The 24,154-nt window shown below is 47.5% G+C and overlaps 1 protein-coding gene across 5 annotated transcripts in view; it reads right to left on the reverse strand.

Moving 5' to 3' along the window:
• Nucleotides 1-24,154, reverse strand: part of LPIN1 (lipin 1) — a 171,040-nt gene that overhangs the window by 134,848 nt on the left and 12,038 nt on the right. For all 5 annotated transcript variants that reach the window (XM_036873364.1, XM_036873367.1, XM_036873368.1 and 2 more), the window contains exon 2: nt 2,864-2,920. In XM_036873364.1, the coding sequence (XP_036729259.1) occupies nt 2,864-2,920 (57 nt within the window). The remainder of the gene's footprint in view (nt 1-2,863; nt 2,921-24,154) is intronic.

The raw sequence follows: 24,154 nt of genomic DNA on the forward strand, positions 1-24,154 counted from the left end.
TGGGAATGAGGGCAGGGGAGAAAGGACAGGCAGGGAATGGGAAGCACAAATTTTTCCTGCTAACAAGGAAAAAGAAAGGCAAACATAACTTCCAGAAAAAACACACCTCTCCCCAAGAAAAACTCTCTATATAAGAAAGGCAGAGTCTGAATAAAGAACAAACTAAAACAGGATAAGATTATACATAAATGGCAGAGTATAAAAAAGGAGGATGCATTAGCATATGATGCTCTGTGAGAATCAGCTAGATTCTCCTCTATCAGTAACTCCATAGGATAAGGTGCAAAGAAGATACGTAGTTGGCTTTCGTCGTGAGTCAGCATTTCCTAGTAGATTTTCTAGAAAATAGGCACATGAAGCACTTGGGTAAAATTTTTCAAAAATTAATTTAAATCTAACCAAAAGTTACTTCCTCCCTGTACAAAATGTGCTTTCCATCCAAGAAGACATTTTAAATCCTGTCCTTTTTCAAACTGAAAGATAAGAAAGAAAAGGAGTAAGCAAAATATGGTTCCAAGTAACTGTGCCAGGATAATCTAGACTTCTGAGAATTGCTGCTTTTGCTAGAAATGGTGCAATCAAAGCACAGGTTGGCCAAGAGGGAGGCTTCATGTGACTAATTGTACCACGTTCTCTCGCCTGAGTTACACGGGTTACGCAGTTTGGGTGAACATTTCATTGCTCAACTCTCCCTCCAGAACTCGGGGCCTTTTGCCTTGAATGAACCTCTACGTGTGCAGGGATGGTATGCTGGTGTGTATCTGGGGGGTTTCTTCTCTGCATCCCACGGCCAAACCAAGATTCTTCAAACTGAGAGCTGGACCTCCAGGAAAGCATTCCTCGGGTCCATGAAGAATTCATCACTGGCTTCTCTGTACTAACCAGCCCACATGGGACTCCATCACGGCACATTTCACGAGCCTTGTCGCTGCGTCATTTCGTATGCCTCTGTCTCCTCTACTGGTTGGTGAGCCCTTCAAGCAAAAGACCAACCACGACGCACTCATTAGTGTACCCTCGTGCCTAGAACATTTATTTGCACAGTAAGTAGGAGACAGGGACAGGGACAGGGACAGAGAAAGAGACAGACAGGCAAAGACAGAGATTTTGAGCCCTACTCTCTTGCCCTGTTGTACCTTCCCTTCACTTGGGTTTTCTCATCACTAAGCATTTTTGGAATTTATGAACCTATCTTCTAAGGATAACAACATAAAAATTACCAAAAGCTGTGACAGTAGAGGTTCTGATTGGAAACCCACCTCCCCTGGCCACACACACTCCCTGGGTGATTTTGTCCCCCTTGGAGACTTCAGCGATACTGTTGACCCACAGATCAGTATCTCCAGTCCTGACCTTGCCTCTCAGCTCCAGACCAAACATCCAGCTACCTTCTGGAAACCTCCATTTGGACTGTCCACCACGCACTTCAGCTCAACCAGGCTGACGATGACCTCCTAAATGGCCTCCCTGCCTCCAGCGCCATCCCATGACTACCCTGGAACAGGGCTGCAGATGTGACACGGCACTGCCTGCTTAAGGCCCCTCAATGCTAACACCCCCCATTACCATTACTTGTAGGATAAAGTCCAAGGTCTTTAGAAAAGCAAGTGAGGCTCCCCGTCATGGGCACCCTGAAATAAGTCCTCAGGCTTTATCACTTCCTCCCTGGATTATTCCAAAGCCTTTCCCTCGAGCTTTTCCAAGTCTCTTCTCCACAGGAAAGGATCTCAGGTTTAAAATCTAGGGGGTAGAGCAAGTTGTATGAAGTTGCTGAACTTAGGCAAGGTGAGGGCGAGATGAACATATTGTGAGAAAAGAACCAGGATGGGGCTTCCCTGGTGGCGCAGTGGTTGAGAATCTGCCTGCCAATTCAGGGGACACGGGTTCGAGCCCTGGTCTGGGAAGATCCCACATGCGGCGGAGCAACTAAGCCCGTGCACCACAACTACTGAGCCTGCACGTCTGGAGCCTGTGCTCCGCAACGGGAGAGGTCACGACAGTGAGAGGCCCGCGCACCGCGATGAAGAGTGGACCCCGCTCGCCACAACTAGAGAAAGCCCTCGCACGAAGAACGAAAGACCCAACGCAGCCAAAAATAAATAAATAAATAAATAAATAAATTTATTAAAAAAAAAAAAAAAAGAACCAGGATGTAGGTGGACCACTGCCAGGGATGCTTCAGCAAAATATCCCCCCAAACTTCAGAGGCTCAGCAAGCCAGATTCACAAGCAGAACCTGGAAGCTGGCATGGGCATGGGGGCGGCGTGGTGCTGGCCCTCGGGCTGCTGAACATGGGGTCTAGGGAGACCCTAAAAGAGCAGAGAGCAAAGCACTAAGTACAGTCACAGAGACAACCTGAAGGGCTCGGCTGAGGCTTGGGGACCGGGCACAGGGCAGTGACAAAAGGGACCAATGGGTGCAGGAGGAAGAGGCAGAATCTTCAGGAGGGCTTTGAGGGGTTCAGGGGCAGCTGCAAGGGCTTTTATTAAATAAATGTGACAGTCCTTTAAGGGCAAACAAAGGCCATGAACCTGATATGAACATTTCCCTGTTGGCACTAGGGAGCCATTGAATGCTTTTTAATCAGGGAGGTGACAAAATCAGATCTACGCGTGGGAGAGGATGGCTCACAGGGAGAAGAGGTTAGAAACCAGCCCAAATGTCCTTAGCTTCATCTGGGGCTCATCAAACCTTTAGAAAGGGCTACAGGCCAACTCTGAAAGCTTCAGTCGAATGGCAGAGTCCTGGTTTGGGGACTGCACGTATCCATGGCAATAAACCAGTTTGTCAAAGAGTATTTTCTCTCATCTTGAAATGTCAAAGTATTAATATAATTAGGGCATTCATAGCAACTCTACTCACATTAATGTTTGAAGACCATACATTTCGAATCCAGCCAGGGTCTCTCATTATTGGAATCTGCAAAACAAAAACATTAGAAATTACTTAATGGAAATGTTCTGGAATTAGTGGTAGCGATTGCACAACCTTGTGAATATACTAAAAACCACTGAACTGTACACTTTAACCCGGTGAATTTTATGGTGTGTGAATTATATCTCAATAAAAAAAAAAGGAAATGCAGTAAGAAGAAGGATTTGGTGAGGTTTTTTTTGAACACACTCAGAGTGTGAGGTCTTGGTAAGAAACGACACATCGTGAGGTCATAAATCTCCCTCTCCCACTCCTCTATTCCTCTGTCGTCTCCTCCTTCCCAGAGCACATGGACCTATTGGGGAAATGTCAGGAGACAGGGCAACATGGAAAAATGATGGGATTTGGAGTCCGAAGACATGCTTTCACGTGCTGCCTCTACTGTTTCTTGGCTGTATGACTGCACAGGGCTGGTTTTCTTTGTAAAATGGGCATAACGACAACCCCGGAACGGATGGGTGTGCTGTGAGCATTCACTGAGTCTATTCCGGTGAAAGGGCAAAGCCTCATGCACAGATGAGTTGCTAAGACTGTTGGTATGAAATTATCCAAGCAAGTAGCACCTGCACAGTCTGCTTTTCCAACAGGGGCCCCCGTTAGAGCTCCCAGCCTAAAGGATGCGATACGTTTTCACAGTCCTTAAACTATACTTACATTATACTCAGAAACACATATGTTCTGGGACTTCCCTGGTGGCACAGTGGTTAAGACTCTGTGCTTCCAATGCACGGGGCCCGGGTTTGACCCCTGGTCAGGGAACTAGATCCCACATGCGTGCTGCAACTAAGAGTTCACATGCCACAACTAAGGAGCCCACGGGCCGCAACTAAGACCCAGCACAACCAAATAAATAAATAAATAAAGTAAAATTGAAAAAAAACATATATGTTCTGAGTGCAACTAAAGCAGCCCAGAATCAACAACGCTTGAAGCCCCTTACTCCTATTTCCCTCATCTTTTCATCCCCTTGCCTGTCACCCTACCTGCTCTTCATCTACGGCATTTAGCTCTTCCAACCCATATTGTTGATTGGCAGATAATTAATGGTGTTGCTTTACCTGATGATTCATTTAGTTTCTCGCAGGGGCCAAGTGCTTTGCTAGGTAGTGGGAACACAGAGATGAGTAAAATAGAAATCCTGCCCTTGAGTCACTCATGATCTAGTAGGGGGCAGGCAGGAAGACATGTAGAAAAGGTTTTCATAGCCAGGACCACCATCAAGACATGCCCAGGGCCGGGTGGGAGCCCGGGAGGGAGGCAATAGTTTGCTTGCGGGAAATATAAGGAAGGTTCTGCATCTTCTGTCCACAGAAGGTGACATCTGAGCTGCTTCTGAAGGATAAGTGGGGCTCTCGGAGGAGACAGGAGGAGAAATTCCATTCCAAGCAGAGAAGAGGGTGTGTTCAAAGAAACAAAGGCACCACACACATGTTTGGGGAACAGCGAGGAGTGCCCGTGACTGGGGAGTGTCCCATCGTGTGCAAGTGATACAGAGCAGGCCCGGGATGGTCTGCAGTCAGGAGACACGGGTAGAGTGGGGTCATTTAAAAAACAGTTTCTTTTTTAACAAATGCCCTCCTTAAACAAAATCTTTTGCAGAAGCCCGTATGTAAATAGAAGGGGAATGCTGTGGTCATTCAGGGAAGAGGCCTGGAGTCCCCAGTCTTGGTTGCAGAGCCCTGGCTTCAGAGAACACAGTTTGAGAACGATGACGGTACACAGTGGGGAGCGGCCGAGGGGCAGGATGGTCAGACCTGTGTTTTACAGGATCACTCGGACATCTGTGTTTTGGACGCAGAGAAGCAAACTTAAAGGCTTTTTTTTTTTTCCTTAGCCGCGTAGCTTGTGGGATCTTAGTTCCCCCACCAGGGATTCAACCCCCGAGCCCTCGGCAGTGAAAGCACGGAGTCCTAACCACTGGATGGCCGTGGAATTCCCTTTTTTTTTTTTCTTTAAAGGCTATTCTAGCAAAGCGTGGCCAGGGTGTGAAGGAAGGTGGTGACAGTGGGGGGGAAGAGGAAGGGGCTGCTGTGAGCACTGCCTAGTGGGAGAGGCCCCCAGGCTTAGTGATTGACTCGGATGGTCGGGTGGGTGAAGAAGAGGGAGATTTTGAGGATGACTGAAGTTTCTGGCCTGGGTGACTTGGTAGATGATGGTATCATTAAGCATCAACCAATGAGGAAAACTGAAAGGATAAATCTGGGGAGGACTCTTAGAGTATTCTGGAACACCTGTAATAAAAAGGATAGATTTTCCTGTAATACAGAATCCGGGAAAGAAGGTAGATGTGAGTTAAGGAATTCTATTCAAGTCCAGATCCTGGTAGGGAAAGCGGGCAAGGCGACTGGTTTCTGCATCTATAACTTGCTTAATAAAGTAATTAATTCAGTCCTGGTTTCAACCGATCAATGCATTTGACACACTTGTGGAAGTCCAGTTACTACCTCCATTTTAGCTCCTCTAGAGTATTACAGCATTCTGCAAAAAATCATGCCACTTGGATACAGATGTTCTGAAGCACCCAACTCAAATTCCTCATGGGACACAAACATGGTCACATGCCCGCCAGCACTCGCTGGGTACAATAGTTGCACTGATTTTACACTCACGAGGTAGGCTAGGAAGGCTGGCAGCAGTTTAAATTCACAATGCTTGGATTTGGTCCGAATTAAAAATGAAATTTCAAATCAAATACCAAATATATTTTTTGCTGCCATGGGAGCAATGACTCTGATCCCCCAGAAATTTGTTTTGATTTCAGAGATTAAAAATATACAAGAACAACAAAAATGGTGAACCCGTGTATTTCAACAGTAATTTCTGTCAAAGCTAAGAAGAAAATAATCTCATTCCACCCCACAGCTATTTGTCTGTTGTCATTCAAAATTCTAACACAAAATGTGAAGCCCACCCTTTGGTCCCTGGGCAACAAGCAGTTAGCAACCATGGGGGAAGCCAAAAATGAATTTGGGTTTGAACCCCCATTCTCCCAGTAAGAGCTGTATGGCCTTTAGCAAGGAATTTCACCTTCCTAAGCCTCAATCTTCTCATCTGTAAAAGGAAGAGAACAATAAAATAGTTCTGGAGCGGATGTAAGAATGAAAAGATATAATACTGTGTAAAACAGTAGTGCACACATTTTAATTGCTAATCCTGGACGATGATAACACGGAAGTCTCAATGTCAGGAACAGGTGAGCATCTTCTGAACAGCTGGTTTGCTTTCACCTTATTTATACCATGAAATGTGTAATTGCTCAGGTCCTTCCTGAGACATTGGGGGCCAGAGCCACACTTCTGCTCTACTTCTTATAAATGAGCCAGATTCTATGAAATGCATGTTTGTGTTAGCCTCATTCTTGGCTCTATCTTCTGCCTCTACCTATTTTTTTCTTTTATTCTTCACTTAATTTAGACATATGTAACTGCTATGGACTGAATGTTTGTGTCCCCCCCAAAATTCATATTTGAAGCTGTAATCCCCAGTGTGATGGTATGTGGAGGTGGGGCCTTTGAGAGGTAATAAGGTCATAAGGGTGGAGTCCTTGTGATGGAATTAGTGCCTTTAAAAGAAGAGATAGGAGCGAAATGAGCTCTCTCTCTGCCATGTAAGGATACATCACGAAGGTGACCACCTACAAGCCAGGGGGAGGGCTCCCACCAGAACCAAACTGTACTGGCACCCACATCTTCTTTAGCCTCCAGAACTATGAGACATAAATTTCTGTTGTTTAAGCCACCCAGTCTGTGGTATTTTTGTTATAACAGCCTGAGCTGATCAAGACAGAAATTCTGGTATGTTTTGAACCATCTTTTGTCCTTGGATAAATACAGTAATGGACAGATAGATGATAGACAGACAGATATAGAAAAATGAAAAAATGGTTGGAGAATGGACCTAGTAAATGTAGATAGAATAATAGATAGGAGATAGATAGACACTTTCCTATTGTCTTTTCCTTTATGCTGTGTTGATTTGCTTGCTCACTTGACTATATTAATCATTATGGGGTGTAGGGCAGTTGAAATAGAACCACAAAGACTGGTCCTGGTCAGGGCCTCTGCCACTTATAAGTAGAATAATACTGAACCATTGACTCACCCTCGCTGAGCTTCCGTTTCCTCTTCTAAAGAACCTACACGACACTACCCACCTCGGGGCTGCTGTGGGAATTAAGTGAGAGATGTACTTGAAAGTGACCAGCACATGGTAGGTGCTCAATGAAGGTGAATTTGAATCTCCATGGCAGGCTGATGAAGATCAAGGTCCAGGACACAGTCTCCTGTGTTCCTCGCAGGGCCTTGCTCACTCCTACACCTTTGCCCGTGACTTGCTGGAGGTCACATATATGGGCCTAAATCCAAATTCAAATTCAGGTCTGCGTGACTCCAAAGCTCTTGCTGCCGTTTCACTGATGGAGAAACATTTGGACCACAGAATTCCCACCACACAGAAGGAGAAAGAGGGAGACTTCAGAGAGAAAGTCTTCCAGATCATCAAGCCTTAAGTCCACAGTGATAGGCCAGGCGCGTCCCAGTTTACACATTCTAAAGTTCATTTGTTCATCTGAACTTCTTTTTAAATGAGAGTAACATTTTCTCATAGGAAGAGTTCCATCCAAGTGAGTTCGTTTTTCCAGGGGAGGAAAGGCAGAGGAAGCCATAGCCTAGATGAACTGAAGCACTGCTGAGCTGTACAGCCAGGGACCTGCTGGCACTACGGTTTATACAGCCTACTTTTGTGGGAAAACGCACCCAAACGCCAGCTGAGGATTCCAGGAACACCTGGGAACGGCCCAGGATGCAGTGGGAGGAGCCTTGGTCTGGGGAGGAAGCAGTTCAGGATTTAGTCCTGACTGTCTTACTAACTTGGAGGGGGCCTTGGACAAGGTACTTCCCTTCTCTGGGTTTCAGTTTTTCATCTGTCAAAGGACAGAATTACACTAAGTGCTCTTTATCTCCAAAATTCTATCAGCCTAAATGCACGTGCCCTCCTACGTCATGATTCCAATGCCAAGATCCCCCTCTTCTGCAGCCCAGCACCCTCTGTCAATACGATTTGAAAAAAGGGAAGAGGATAAGGAAGGGTTTGCTCTGGTTGGGAGGAGATGGGGTGAAGAGGAGGACACTACAGGTGGGGCTGGAACTGGACCCAGTCAGACTCTAACCTGGGTCCCCCAGGGTCCCTTAGACTAGTGCAGAAATGGAAAGAGAGTCTGTAGTCAAGAGAACTGGATCTAAGCCCTGGTTATAATACTTAATAATGCTTGGTCTTGGGTAGGTCACTTCATGTCTTAGAAATTCAGTTTCTTCAACTACAAAATGAGGTTAATAGCACTTGTTCCATCTTCAAAGCTCTCGAGGGCTCTCTGAAGCTTCTTCAAAGCTTCTCGAGGTTGAGTGCCTCTGATGTCCCATGTCTCTGACCCATCCTCTGAACTCATGGGATTACGTCAGGCGGTAATCCAGGATAATCTCCCTATTTTAAGGTCAGTGATGAGTAATCTTAATTCCATCTGCAACCTTAATTCTTTTTTGCCATGTAATTAACACATTCACGGGTTCTGAGGATCATGGACATCTTAGGGGGGCACTATTCTGCTGGCACAGCCTCCTAATGGGATTGCCCACGTTTCCTTTTGCCACGTAGTAGTTCATTCTCCTTGCGGCAGCCAAGGGCATCTTTTTGAAACACAATCTGGTCGTTTTACCTCCATGAGTAAAACCACTCAAATAAATATATAAAATGTATACAATTTTTTAAACCCTTCCTTAACTTGGTGAACAAAGTTTCCACCCACCTGTCCAGTCTCATCTCCCGCCTGCACCCTTTGATCTCTCTGACCCAGTCACACTGGCCTTTCACCACCTCCTATTCAATTTATTCCATCCAGCCACAGGGCCTTTGCACATGCTATTTCCTCTGCCCAAGACACATTTCAGCTGGTTAGCTGCTACGGATCCCCCAGACTACAGCCAAGTATCACCTCAGAGAAGTGGTCCCTGGCCTCCTTGACAGTGATCACATCATGACTGCACCCTCCGATAGCACCCTTATTGCTCTTTGCTGGCACTTAGCACAGTTGGCAAAGTTACAATTGTTTGCATAACTCTTCAGCTAATGACAGCTTCCTCCATCAGGGACAGTGCCTATTGTTCTCACCATTGCACCCCCGGAAGATAGTCAATAAATACTTGTTGAACGAAAGTATAAAAGTGTGACTTTTTCAACATACAGAGGAGGACACTGGAGCTCAGAAGGTCGAGGAACTCAGCCAAGGTCACACAGCCAGCAAGCGGGGGTGGGTGAGCTGGGCTCTGACCCAGGTGTGACTGACCTCTAAGCCACAACATCACTCCATTTGCATTGCAGGCAACTGGTAAAGGAAGGGGACTGCGGATGGCCTGATTTTCGTACTTTTCCAGAGGGAAGATGAAGGTGGTGTTGGTCCCTGCAAGTACTTGAGATGTAACTTCCAGGAGAGAACTCTCCCCTGAAAGGAGTGACCCCCAGTACAGGCTCTTACCCAAGCCTCGTATTTCATTTGCAGCCACTAGGAGGACGATCAAGACAGGCAGCACCTCCCAGCTCTGAACGAGGGCATGGCCCTCACAGCTGCCACAGCTTCAGACCCAGAGGCAACCCCAGTGGTGTGCTTAATAGGGAAGCCTTTGTGTGTGTGTGTGTGTGTGTGTGTGTGTGTGTGTGTGTTAGATTACAGATGGCCTCAAATTCTTTGCTGCCATTGACAGATAAAGTCTAACAGCCCTCCCCTTAAATCTGAGGAAGCCTAACAGACTTGCTTGCTCAGTGATATGCAGGACAAGTGATATGCAGGACAAGTGACATTCTTCAGCTCCTGAGGTCATTAGAAACCTTCCAGCGTCCCCTCCGCGTTTTGCAATGCTCTTTATGGGGGATGCCAGCTGCGACGTAAGAGGTTTGACTACCCCGAGATACCACATCTGAGAGGCCCTGCAGGCACTCCTGGCAACAGTCCCGGCTGAGGCCGGCCTACCAGTCACCGCCAGCAAGCCACCAGACATGTGAGGGAAGCCAGCGTCGTCCATCCAGGCCAGCCCGTCTAGCAGTCAGGTTCACTGAGTCATCACATGAGGAGGCGAAGCATCACCCAGCCAAGTCCTGCCCAAATCCTGACCCACGAAATCATGAGATATGATGAGATAGTTGTTGTGTACGTGCACTAATTTGTGAAGCAGTTTGCTCTGGAGGAATAAATAGCCAGAACAGAGGATGTGTGTTGGGGGGAGGGCGTCTGGATTGTATTTCTCTGTTTGTTTACATGTAAAATTACACCTGCGCATCTGTGATTGTGCCTATTTTTGCAAGTGTGTCTATGTGTTTGCCTGTATCTACACAGCCTGTGCTTCTGTGTGTTTATCTGTGTGTCTTCTCATTTTCTCTGTGTCTGTGCGTGTGTATCTATGGCAGAATGATGAGGACGACACTCCCCCTTGAAATCCAGTCCCAGTGCTTACATGTCTCCTTGCCTATTTTTAAGAAGAACTCACACAGACCATAGATGTACGCACGTGTGTGTGTGCCTACACAAGGATAAGGTTTGATTCGAAAACAAGGACAGAGCCTCTAATTGGTGGGTTCTATGGGGGAATTCATTCAATACAGGCAATCACTGAGCACCCACTGTTTGCCAGGCACTGTGCCAGAGCTGGGAATCCAGAGAGAAGCAAGGCCTGGTACAATGCCCTGGGATGCCGGGAGCCTGGGGACCCAGGGAGGATCAGGCCAAGATGAGAGCCCAGAGTTCTGGGCGCAGTGACCTCGGGCTCCTGGGGCACCTGAAGCCCTGTAAGGTCATCAGTCCACGCCCATGAGTGGGCAGCTCAGAGCCAAGCCATCCCCGACTCCACCCGACAAGCAGGGCAGCCTTCCCCAAGGACTTCTCGTGGGATGGTAGTAAGTCTTATGCAAAAACCAGTTCTGCGGTGGGGCAGATAATTCTGGAAACATCAGATAAGATGGACAAAGATTTATTTCCTGCATAACTTCTTTCCTTACTACCTCATTGTATGCTGTCAATCTCCTAAAGGGAATATAAAATGTAGGCTTTCCCCAAACCGCACAATCTTGAAATCCCTTTTCCACTGAGCAAATGGTGGTCTCTGTGTGTCTGGTAACTCATTCAGGGGACATTCTGATGCAGAAATAAGAGGTGTGGTCTCCAACCTTGGGGGTCAGTCATCCACACCTCCCATCTCCACCGTCCCCCCAGAGAAGGTAAGGTAATAGGTAGTTTTAAGAAATTCAGGGACTTCTCTGGTGGTGCAGTGGTTAAGAATCCATCTGCCAATGCAGGGGACACGGGTTCGAGCCCTGGTCCGGGAAGATCCCAGATGCCGTGGGGCAACTAAGCCCGTGTGACACAACTACTGAGCCTGCGCTATAGAGCCTGTGAGCCACAACTACTGAGCCCATGTGCCATGACTACTGAAGCCCTCACGCCTAGAGCCTGTGCTCCACAACAAGAGAAGCCACCGCAATAAGAAGCCCAAGCACCACAACCAAGAGTAGCCCCCGCTCGCTACAACTAGAGAAAGCCCACGTGCAGCAACGAAGACCCAACGCAGCCAAAAAGAAATAAATAAAAGAAATAAATTTATAAAAGAAATTCAAGTCTGGGGAATTCCCTGGCAGCCCAGTGGTTAAGACTTCACCTTCCAATGAAGGGGTTGCAGGTTCCATCCCTGGTCCGGGAGCTAAGATGCCACATGCCTCGTGGCCAAAAACCAAAACATAAAATGGAAACAATATTGTAATAAAAATTCAATAAAGACTTTTAAAAATGGTCCACATCAAAAATCTTAAAAAAAAAAAAAAAGAAGAAATTCAAGTCTGAATGGGGAGGCTAGTGGAAGGAGACACGGGAGGGCTGGGAGGGCTGGGGGGGAGGGAGAGGGGAAGGAGGGAGGGCAGTAAAAATGAACAAAAACAGGAGAAGATGTTTGTGCCATGGGGACAAAGGACAAGACTGAACCAAGGCCAGAGGAAGGGAGGTTGGCCCGAGCCCTCTCTGCTACCATCCCGACACACTCTCCATGCCAGTCTCATCAAAGAGAGAGCCCTGGGCTCTCACGAAGATCTTCTTCTTCTCTAGCCCATGCCAAGTAAGCCAAGGTTTGTCTGTCTCAAGCACCCACATTCCATGGTGTATTAACCACGTCTTTTTATTTTCTGTATTTAATGCTTTAATATCTAGAGCTTTGCTGACCCTGGAGAGACTACCCCTCCCCGAGTAGCCAAGAAGAGAAATTAGTGTCATTTCTGTGCTACTGAACACCTGGTCTTGTGAGTCAAAAGAAAAAGCAGCAATATTTACTTCTTTATTTTCTTAAGCATAAAAACCTCTTATGGAATTCCCTGGTGGTCCAGTGGTTAGGACTCTGCACGCTCACTGCCAAGGGCCCGGATCCAATTCCTGGTCGGGGAACTAAGATCCCACAAGCCTTGCAGCAGACTGGCCAAAAAAAAAAAGAAAAAAAAGAAAAAACTCTTACAAGTGACGCAGTTGAAATCCAGCTTTCCATGACTGGTTTCTCCTTCAGATCCCAGGCTTGATGATGTTTAGGGGCCTGCCTTTCATATGCAAACCAACCAATCCAGAGCCGTGAACTCAACCACCTCTCTGATCAAATGCTCACACTCTGGGCCACTATCCACTTGTCCTAATCACCCCAGGAAGAGGGCCCAGACAACCAGGGACAGCTCCATCCCCCAGAGCCCGCTGCAATCATTCACGCCAGCCGGTCCGAAGCCTGCTGACCCTGCCTGCCCATTCCTTCCCCCCGAAAACACAATAAAGACTCTTGCCCATATGTTCCCCTCTCTCCTTCTACCTCCTGACTGACCCTGGTGCTTCCTCGTGTGGCCCTGGATGGAGCGTCTGCCTCCTGTTTCTAAGGATCTGTGAGAATTACAAACTTCTTCCTTCATGACAGTCATTTCTGTGTCCACATGTCTTACCGTACTGGAATAAAACAAATCTTGGGTATACTTAAAACACTTGGCATCCTGGAGCCACAAGCCCAGAAGGTGGAACTCAGCAGAAGCAGCCATGACAACATCAAGGCATCGATATACCCAGGGAGATTATACAGAATAGCTAAGAATTTTAGTACAGCCACTGATCAAACCAAACAGACACCCAACCAACCAGAAAGGGCACATCAGCCTTGGATACACCAATTAGTAATTCAAGTAGCTTTTTACAGGGTGACTAAAACATAGATTCTAGAATCTCACCAGCTTGAGCTCAAATCCTAGACCCATCACAAACCATGTGATCTTGATCTAGTCACTTAACTTTTCTGTGCTTCAGCTTTTTCACTTGTAAAATGGGGATAAGACTATATTGTTATGATGAGGATTGAATGTGAATGAATGTAAAACACTTAGCACAGGGGCTTTGCTGGTGGCGCAGTGGTTAAGAATCTGCCTGCCAGTGCAGGGGACATAGGTTCGAGCCCTGGTCCAGGAAGATCCCACATGCCGCGGAGCAACTAAGCCTGTGCACCACAGCTACTGAGCCTGTGCTCTAGAGCCCGCGAGCCACAACTACTGAGCCCGCGAGCCACAACTACTGAAGCCCACGCACCTAGAGCCCATGTTCCGCAACAAGAGAAGCCACCGCAATGAGAAGCCCGCACACCACAACGAAGAGTAGCCCCCGCTCGCTGCAACTAGAGAAAGCCCACGCGAAGCAACGAAGACCCAATGCAGCCAAAAATAAATAGATAAATAAATAAATTTATATGTTAAAAAAAAACAAACAAAAAAAGCACAGAAACAGATACATATTATGCATTCAATAAATGTCATATTATTATCATTATGACCACTGTGTATAACTGAATGACATAATTGAGGTCTGATGCAGCTCCTCATCGGTGTTAAGAGCCCATTGCGTGTGCCTCCTATGCCAGGGGCTGTGGACAAAACTAAGTGTTGTTGCCGTTCAGAGCAGAGAAACCAGCGAGGACAGGGTTAGTCAAGTCCGGTCATTAATTATCTCCTACAGGCCATGCCCTGTGTTGGGTACTGAGTTCATCACTGGGACAATTGCAAAGTTGACTAAGACGTGATCACTTGAGTGATTCATCGATTAGTGTGGAATAATAACACGCATCGACTGTGTGCCTGGTGCCATACCAGCTGCTTCCCACCTTCAATTCCTATCATTCTTCTCTACGTAGTGTGGGTATTACCACCCTGGTTTTTTTTGGAGAAGCTGAGTTTCAGAAAGGTTGAGTAATTTCCCCAAGGCCACACAGCTGACATGCTCTTTCTACGCTAAATGGCACTGCCCCCCTCTGTCCAGCGGGCAACTCCTACTCACCCCCCATCTGCTTTGCGGTGACCGCTGCTCCTGCAGGTGCAATCAATCATTTCCAGGTCAGCGTCTCCCTAGCACCTTGTTCGTATCTTATCGTTAACACTTGTCATAATGCCTTGCCTGCTTCTCCCTCACTGGACTGGGAGCTCCCCGAGACCAGCCACCAGCTTATCCTTCTTGCTCTTTAGAGCTTAGTACCTGTGGCCACTCGGTGACCGTTAGTGGAACGTCTGAATGAGAGAATGACTGACTGAGGTAACTGCAGCTGTGGTCAGCTGGTACACAGAACGGATTTACAGCACGTATAGTTTCTCAACATATTAGAGGGAGATTCCTCGAAGGCTTTGCATTTCACATGTGTCAAAGCTTGAGGCGAAGGAAAGAGACACACATGACCCAATGCCATCGGGAAGCAGTGCGGAGCTTTGATGTCTGTGTTCTCCCTGTTTCATCATCTTTCTCCTGAACACCCTGCAGGGACTCAGACCCCCTTAAGACATGGAGGCGGTCAAGCCTGAGGTGAGGTCCAACCCTAGCAGGGCTTCCCCAAAGGATTGGAAACCACATGGCCTATTAAGTCAAACTTTGTTAATTTGCACCAAGCAGGCTCAAGTCAACTTACGCTTTATTCTTTTCAACGACAAATAAGGACTTGGCCTGAGCAAGCAAGTGCCCCCTAGGAAGGTTTGTATGTGGATATATATATATTTTATTCATTCTTTTTTTTAATGGCTGTCAGTTATTTTTTATTTATTTATTTATTTTTGGCTGCGTTGGGTCTTTGTTGCTGCGCACGGGCTTTCTCTAGTTGTGGCGAGCGGGGGCTACTCTTCGTTGTGGTGTGCGGGCTTCTCATTGCGGTGGCTTCTCTTGTTGCAGAGCACAGGCTCTAGGCACGCAGGCTTCAGTAGTTGTGGCTTACAGGCTCAATAGTTGTGGCTCACGGGCTTAGCTGCTCCGCAGCATGTGGGATCTTCCCAGACTAGGGCTCGAACCCGTGTCCCCGGTCCTGGCAGGCAGATTCTTAACCACTGCGCCACCAGGGAAGCCCTGGATATACTTTTTTAAAGAGATACAAATAATACAGTATTTTGCATGTAAATGAAGGTTCTAAAGTGCCTGAGGACCATTTATTGATGAGAGTGATTTAAAGGAGGCCGCAAGTATGGGACAAGAATATGAACTTGGCTGATGGGCCTGAGTAACGGCCTCAGGCATGGAGTTGACACCCCCAAAGTGGCAGCTCATATACAGCATTTATACTCTTAAGTTCCATGACAAAGCTTCTGTTCACAAAATGTGCAAAGCCTTGTGTCCAGAACACCACAGATTCCAAATGAGAAGGAATTGAATAAATGAGGGTTTATTCTGTCTAAAAAGAAGAGCCAGCAGCAGCTTGCTGAAGGGCACCCTGCATTTCAGAACCACAGGAGAGGAGAATTCAGCTGATGTCCTCAAGTATGCACACACAGCATCGTGCAGTTTAAAAGCCCAGCTTTTCAAAATGAGGCCCAGGCAACCAGCAACCTGTTCTCTGTGTCTATGTGTTCGGTTTTGTTTCATTTTAGATGAAATGAATGAAGAGGGTCAAAAGGGACAAACTTCCAGTGATAAAACAAGTCCTGAGGATGCAATGGTGACTACAGTTCACAATGCTGTATTGTATATTTGGAAGCTGCTAAGAGAGTACATCTTAAAAGTTCTCATCACAAGAAAGAAAATGTTTGATTATGCATGGTGATGGATGTTAACCAGACTTATTGTGATCATTTCATAATCTATACATGCATCAAGTCATTATATTGTACACTTGAAACTAGTACAATGTTACATGTCAATTATATCTCAATTCAAAAAAATAGCTTTCCTATGCCATCTACCAATTCAGTATTTGTCTGGATTAATAAGCTCATCTTTTAAGATACAGACAGCCTGTGGAGAGAACAAACAGAGCAAACTTTTTACCTACAGTGTCCACAGATTAAATACGCTCAGCAAATTCAGTTGCTCTGAGGAAAAGGAGTTTATGATGGAAGGGTGGGAATGGTACAGAGTAAGGGGGGAAGGCACATTTGGGAAAAAAGAAAACAATCGGGCCCTGATCCATCAGTTCAAAAGTGGGTGGTTTTCTATGTATAAACAACCACCAAGAAGATGAAGAAATTGCTGTCCCTGAAGACATTAGGTCCACGCAATACTGTTCCTGCATTTCTCAGAAGAGGCGGTTGAGGAGGGAGCCAGTTACAGCAGCCCTGATTCCGGGGAGAACTCTAACATAAAGAACTCGGAGAAAGTCTCCTGACTTTGCGTATATCCAGCTCCTTCTACGAAAGCATCTGGTCTCCTAAGACAGCTACGGTGAAGCTGGCCCCCCGCCAGGCCTGAGAGTGGGCAAGGGGCAAGGGAGGCGACAGCAGGAGAATCAGGACATGACAGGACACGATGTGCCCCTATGTCGCCAGCCTCACCCCAGAGCACCATGGGTTGAGCTGACCCAGATGACAGACACCCACATCCCTGTGGAATTGGGACCTGCGGGGAGGGGCACTGGAGGGAAAGACTGTTGCTCGGGAGAAACTGACAACGCAGTCAGCGCTGGACACAGTGACATTCTTTGGCCACCCGGCCGCCTACGCCCCAGCTGGGACTGCAGGCAAAGCCTGGCGCTTCCAGGTTGGGAAGTCACCGAAAGCTGAGGGAAGCATGACAGCCCTCCCTCCAATGGTGGCCGGTGGCCTGGGGACATGGGGAGGAGGGGGATGTAAATGGGGCGGGACACAGGAGGGGCGTGGTGCCAGGCTCTGCCAGGTGCCCACAGCCAAGAGGCTAATTAGGTGGGAGTCAGGATTCAGCCGCCAAGACGGCCAACCAAGAGCTCTTCCATTCAGCCCGCCTGTGAGGGGGGCCTTTCCCTGTCACTGGGCCAAGCATCGTCACTACCAACGACAGGCAAGAAAGGAACCAGCAGGTCACCAAGGTTCGGCAAATGCAAGCTTCCCAGGGCTGGGGAGGCAGGCTGAATTCCTCAGTCTTGACGCACAGACCCCTTGGGCTGGCCGGGCTTTCAGGCTGAAGCAGGAGCCAAAGCCTGGTGTGGCCCAGAGTGGCTGCAGGGGCTCCTTCCTGAGCCCCAAGCCTGGCAGCGGCCACGGGCCCCCAGTAGCGGCTGCTCCAGCCTGGAGGGCAGTCAGAGCTCAGGGCTGCCACAACACAGGAGCTGGGCAAGGCTTCTGGAACGTGCAGGAGCCTGGCCTTGGGGCACACAGGGGGCCTCAGGTTTGGGGACTGCCTGTTTGAATGACGGCTTCACTTAAAAACAAAGAGGGAAGGGGCTTCCCTGGTGGCGCAGTGGTTGAGAATCTGCCTGCCAATGCAGGGGACACGGGTTCGAGCCCTGGTCTGGGAGGATCCCACATGCCACGGAGCAACTAGGCCCGTGAGCCACAATTGCTGAGCCTGCGCGTCTGGAGCCTGTGCTCCGTAACAAGAGAGGCCATGATAGTGAGAGGCCCGCGCACCGCGATGAAGAGTGGCCCCCACTTGCCGCAACTAGAGAAAGCCCTCGCACAGAAACGAAGACCCAACGCAGCCATAAATAAATAAATAAATAAATAAATAAATAAATAATTAATTAAAAAAACAAAAACAAAGAGGGAATAAGCCAGAGCTCCACAGAAATGGATGCATCCTTCTCGGGACTCGAGCTAGGACGCAGCTCTGCTCTTGGGAACAAACACCTTTCTCTGGGCCTGAGGCTGGGTACCCAGAGACAGGGTGGAGGTCCCTGTCCTGAAGGGGTCCCAGGCCCCCACCACCAATGCCTGCTAACCTGAGAACCAGGTAAAAGAGAGCATGATGACGGGGCAGGAGCACAGGGAGAGTCACGGGGGAGTGACAGCCGAGCTCAGCTGTGAAGGTGGATGGGGGTCTCAAGGCCAAAAGGGGGAAAGAATCCCCGCAGCGGGAAAAGGGGCACAAGGGCGTCACAGCTCGGAGCAGCAGCCCCTGGTGGCCTGTGGCTTGATGCGGGGCCAGGAAGAGGCGCCCTGGGGCCAGGCTGAGCTGGCTGCGCCGCCGGGATGGAGCTGCTTTGCGCCCGCCTCTCCTGCTCTGGCTGGAAGGCCCGCAGCCTGCCCCAGCCTGTGCGTCAGGGCTTCGGGACTCAGCAGGCGGCCCCCGCACCAGGGACGGAGTGAAGCCCCTCTTAACGCAGCACCAGCTTGCCCCTCTCCCCTGTTGATCCACCCAGACAACGATGAAATACGCTGTCCCTTTGTGTTGCCTGTTTATTGCCTATCAAAGCCCCTCTCTTCACCTGATTCCCCTGCTGACTGCTGCCCGTTTCCGTTGCCCTTTCCGGCAAATGCCTCTGCAGAGTCGTTGGTGCTTGTGTTCTTCAGTTGCATCTTCTTGTTCTCTCCTAAACCTGCGTCAGGGCGGCTCTCCACCTCCCCCACTCTGTCACCAGAACTGTCCGCGTCAAGGTCACCAGCGGCATCCGGGTTGCTAAATCCAGTCAACATTCTCAGTCCTTAGTCATGTTTTTGATCCATCAGCAATGTTTGAGGGCTCCCCTGGTGCGCAGTGGTTAAGAATCCGCCTGCCAGTGCAGGGGACACGGGTTCGAGCCCTGGTCCGGGAAGATCCCACATGCTGCAGAGCAACTGAGCCTGTGCGCCACAACTACTGAGGCATCACTCTAGAGCCCGCGAGCCACAACTACTGAGCCCTTGTGCCACAATTACTTAGCCCGCGCACCTAGAGCCCATGCTCCGCAACAAGAGAAGCCACCGCCATGAGAAGCCCGCTCACCACAATGAAGAGCAGCCCCCACTCGCCACAACTAGAGAAAGCCCGCGTGCAGCAACGAAGACCCAACGCAGCCAAAAATAAAATTAATTAATTTTTTAAAAAAACTAAAAAAACAACGTTTGACACAATTTCTCACTCCCTCTTCCTTGAAACACTTCCTCCTCTGACCTCCAGGACACCAAAGGCCCTTGTCCTTCCCTCCTGCTCCAATGTTAGCTCTAGGTTTCCTGCAGGTCTCTCCTCCGCCCTCCAGGGACCACCTTGTCCCTCTTCTCGAGCTGACTGACTCTCTTGGTGACCTCATCGAGTCTCGGGGCTTTAAATACCTACAGAAGGCTCGTGACTCCTGAGTGTGTATCTCCAGCAGCTCCAATCTCTCTCCAAAGTCCAGAATCATATACTCAGCTGCCTACTCGTTATCTCCAATTGTGAAATCTAGCAGAATTCTCCAACTCAGCACGTGCAGACCTCCACTGACCCCCATACTGCTCTGCCGGCAGCTTCGCCCCCATCTTGGGTGATGGCAACTATAGACTTTCAGGGGCTTGGGCAACCTTCTCTGCTTCTCTCGCACCCATATCCAGTTCACCAGGAAATCCCGATGGCTCTGCCTTCGGGATGTGTCCGGGATCTGGCCACTTCTCAGCCCCTTCACTGCTCTCTCCTTAGTTGGAACCCCCTTACCTGTCTTCTCATTTACTGCAGTGGCCTCCTAGCTGGACTTCCTGCTTCTCTGATCCTACAAACTACTCTCCACACTGCAGGCCCAGACGTCAGAAGACATCACTGCGCTGCTCAACTCAGACCCGGCAACGGCCAAAATGAAAGCCAAAGTCCTCATAACGGCTTGCAAAACCCTAAAAGCTCCCTCCTCCACTCCACCCCCACCCCTACCCTGACTTCATCTCCTGACGCCCCACCCCCCTTGCACCCCATTTCAGCCTCCTCCTAGTCCCCAGAGGTTCCACTGTAGGGTCCTTGCACTCGTTATTCTCTCCACCAGGAACACTTTTTCCCCCAAATCAAATGACCAACTCCCTCATCTCCTTCAAGTCTTTGCTGAGACATCACCTTCTCTACAAGCCACCCTTGACCACAGTCTGCCCTTCCACCTCAGAATCTCTGATCCTTGTACTGTTTCATTTTTTTTCCATTGCACTTTTAACCTCTAGCACATTAGATAATTTACATATTTATTATACTTACTGTTTATGGATTGTCCAGATGTGAACTCCATGAGAGCGAGGCTTTATTTTTTAGTTGTTTTGTTTTGCTTTGGGTCAGATTTGTTCACTGATGCGTCCCAAGTTTCTAGCACAGTTCTTGGCATATAACAGGCTCTCAATAATTATTCTTGAGTGATGGAATTGAATTAATTATAGTCTCATGACTGCCTTGGACTTTGGTTTTAAGATGCTTATTTGATGGGCAGCAAAATCAAACAAATAAACCATATGATGTCACAGATGATGGCCTGTCATGGAGACTCACAGATGGTGAGAACATGAATTGGAGAGTGGTACACAGAGCACTTTAACTGTAATAATCTTTTTTTATTTTTTCAAGGAGTAGTAGGGATACAGATGTTCATTATATTATTCTCCGTAACTTTTATATGTATGAAAGATTTCATATTTTTTAAAAAATAACAGATATTCAGCAAGTTAGCCGTAACTACTACGTGCTCAGTCCTATGCTAGGTATTGGGCTGGGGAGCAGGTGGGGAGCACAAAGAACACTGGTCCTGCCCTCCGAGAGCTTGATACGTACAGTGAGACAACACAGTAACTTCCAGAACATACGAGGAAGACAGTCCAGGATGCATGGGCAGACGAGTGGTACTGACACTCAGTGGCACAGAAGTTCAGAGGGCACAGAGACGGCTGTGGTCAGAGGGCCCAGGGGACCTTCACAAAGACAGGAGGTCAGCTCTGATGAGCCATGGGAAGGAGAAGACCTCGTGGAGAGCAGGAGGTGCCACGGTGCACTCTCGCAGGAAGCTCGTGTGACAATAACAGAGCATCTGACCCTAGAAACATCTGTCAACCTCACCAGAACTTTTGCATCCGTTCACGGGGTCGCTTGTTCTAGACAACCCACAAAGTCTTTTCTGTTTTGAGGATTCTATAATTCTGTGTGCCAAAATGGCCAATTCACTCAATGCTAGGCACTGAGCGGGCAGAAATGTTTTAAGTGTATAGCCCTTGCCTCAAAGACTTCACAGTCTAATATGGGAGTCCGACATTAGTTGCCTTAACAACCTTGAGAAGAAGATACAATGAAGATGAGGAAACTGAGGCTCAGAGACACGCCAAGGACAAAATACAAACCCGGCCTCCAGGAGCTCCCACTGCAGGGCTGGGTGCCCAGGTAAACAGGAAGCACCATTCTTGGTGACCTCTCCCACCCTGATACGCCTCTGAGCCAGCCAGAGGGCTCTTGCAGGTTATGGTCCTGCCAGCCTGGGGTGGAGTCTGCGAGTCTGCACTTGTGATTAGCGCCCAGGTGACGCTGAGGCTGCCGCTGGTCTGAGGACCGGCACAGGGCTCTCGGACTGCTGACCAGACCATTCAGCAGAGTGCCTGGACCACAGTTAGATCAGCCTAGAATCTCTAGATCAGTGCTTCCCAAACCTGTCAGCACATCAGAGTCACGTGGGCAACTTGTTAATGCCAACAATTTGATTCCATAGGGATGGCATTTGGAATTCCGTAGTCTTTTTTTTTTTTTTTTTTTAAAAAGCAAGTTACTCAGGGATTCTGGTGCGTAGTCTTTTCCAGAAACAACTGTCCCAACTCACCTTCCCAAGACCCCAAGGACCAGCTCTCCCTGCCTCTTCAATGTCTCTGACTCTCTAGCTCCACCTGCCGGATCCATGCTGTCTGTCACAACGACCTCAAAGCTTCCTTCCATTCACAGCTGGACTCGAGCCCGAGAAAACCTCGGGGGTATGATCTGTATAAGGAAGCCTGGCCCGTGACCCAAAAGAAGATGTCTCCCCCACTTTAGCTGGTCTCGATGCCTTAAATTTCTCAGGCTGCAATATAATCCCAAGGTCTCCGAGCCAGGATCCTATTTACCTCTGTATCGTGGGGCTTACCCAAGGGTACAGAAGATAGACCTAGTAAGTGGGCAGTAAAATTTAAATGAAAACTTTGAACTAAACACTGCGTTTTCTTCTATTTTTAGCAAAGGAAAACATCTGGAGAAGAGCAATTTAAATGAGTTTCCTCCTGTGGTTTTCCTCTGGGACACAAAGTGGACAACACCAGAGCCCTGGGTGTCTCGGAGGAAAGGAGAGGAGGGGATATGGGAGAAGGAAAGGGGATGGGGGCTTCTGCAGGGCACTGGCTGTTTGCTAAGCACTTTACAAACACTAGGACTCGGGACCTCAACCTGCTTGCTCATCAGAATCAACTGGAAAATTCACTAACAGTCCTTCTTCCAGGCCCACTCTAACCTGCTGAATCGAAATCTCTAGCGGGAGAACCCAGGACCTTCTCAAAGCTCCCAGGTCATTCTGGTATTTAGGAAGCATGCATTACATCGTTTAACCCTCACAGCAACCCATTTTACAGATGAAGCCACTCTAGCGCAGAGGGACGTTCTGAAGTCACACGGTCAGTAAGCGCCAGAGCCAAAGCAAGGAGAAGGAAGTGGAACCAACCTTTCTGGCGGCATTTTCACAGGAAGCCGAAACATTCAAAATCGTGACAGGAGTAATAGGCTATGACTTTTTACTTTGAATATGCCGGTGTTTCCTTAGGATACATGCTGAGTCAGTGTTCCCAGTTAAGGCATGTTCACCGTGTAGACTTTACCCTGCACGCCCCCAAGTGAGTCATTCTTAGTGTTAAAAAGCCAGGGATGTGGACAGCCTGGCAACCACCAGAATCCACAAAAAGTAAGCCTGGCAAAGAAAATGCTTTTCTTTTTCATAGAATAGTTAGGTTGGCAGATCAGGAGAATATCATACATGCGTGCACACACACACACACACACACACACACAAGGGTATTAAAGGTGTGACCAAGGCATTTGATAAAATCTTTCATGATGCCCCTAAAAGATAGGTTGGTTAATTTGGGTTAGGTAATATAGTAATAAGTACAGCTAGTTAAACTAACATTCCTGAGGAACGTGGAAAGGAGAGCAAGTAAGTCAGATTTCCAGATGTAACAAAATCAGTACATTGGATAACAATTAAAGCACCAAAGGACTCTGACAGGTCTAAATCCAATGAAATGACGTTTAAGACAGATATACTAAGACTCAAGAAGTCAGTTGTGTAACTAGTAGATAGGGAAGGCTTAGCCATCAGCAGTTAACTCTGAATGCTTTGATCTTAGAAAACAGTAAGAGATATATAAGATCTAGAACAAGGAGACGGGGGCCATTGTACATTGCACTGGTCAGATAAAACTTTAAGAAGGACACTAGCAAACTAGAGTCTTCCCAAAGAGTCCAAGTGGGTGTCGACAGAATCAGAAATCATGTCTCACAACAAAGAGCCAGTGGAAGGAACTGAGCGTATCTAGTCTGGAGAAGAAAAGACGAAGCAGGGTCGTGAACGCTGTCTACATACCTTGGAAAAAAGACATAGTCGCTAAAAATGTATATATATAATATAAATAATATATAAAAATATTATACATCATATATTATGATAAAAATTATATTTAATTATTTATATTTTTTATTTATCATAAAATTTATTAGTATATATATATATATATAAATATTATTTATATAATATAAATAATATATAAAAATATTATACATCTATATTTATATTTAATATATACATATAGTATTATTTATTATACTTAAACCTATATATTTAATGCACAAATACATCTTAAATATATTTATAATTAAATAAATTTAGCTATATTTAATATTTTGTTAAATATACTTTTATTTATCTTTGTTAAATATATTTATTTTATTAATACAGCTGACCCTTGAACAATGCAGGGCTTAGGGGCACTGACCCCCGTGCAGTCGAAAACTGGCACAGAACTTTGCAGGTGGCC

The sequence above is a fragment of the Balaenoptera musculus genome, chromosome 13 (genome assembly GCF_009873245.2).
Source record: "Balaenoptera musculus isolate JJ_BM4_2016_0621 chromosome 13, mBalMus1.pri.v3, whole genome shotgun sequence".
Lineage (NCBI taxonomy): Eukaryota > Metazoa > Chordata > Mammalia > Artiodactyla > Balaenopteridae > Balaenoptera > Balaenoptera musculus.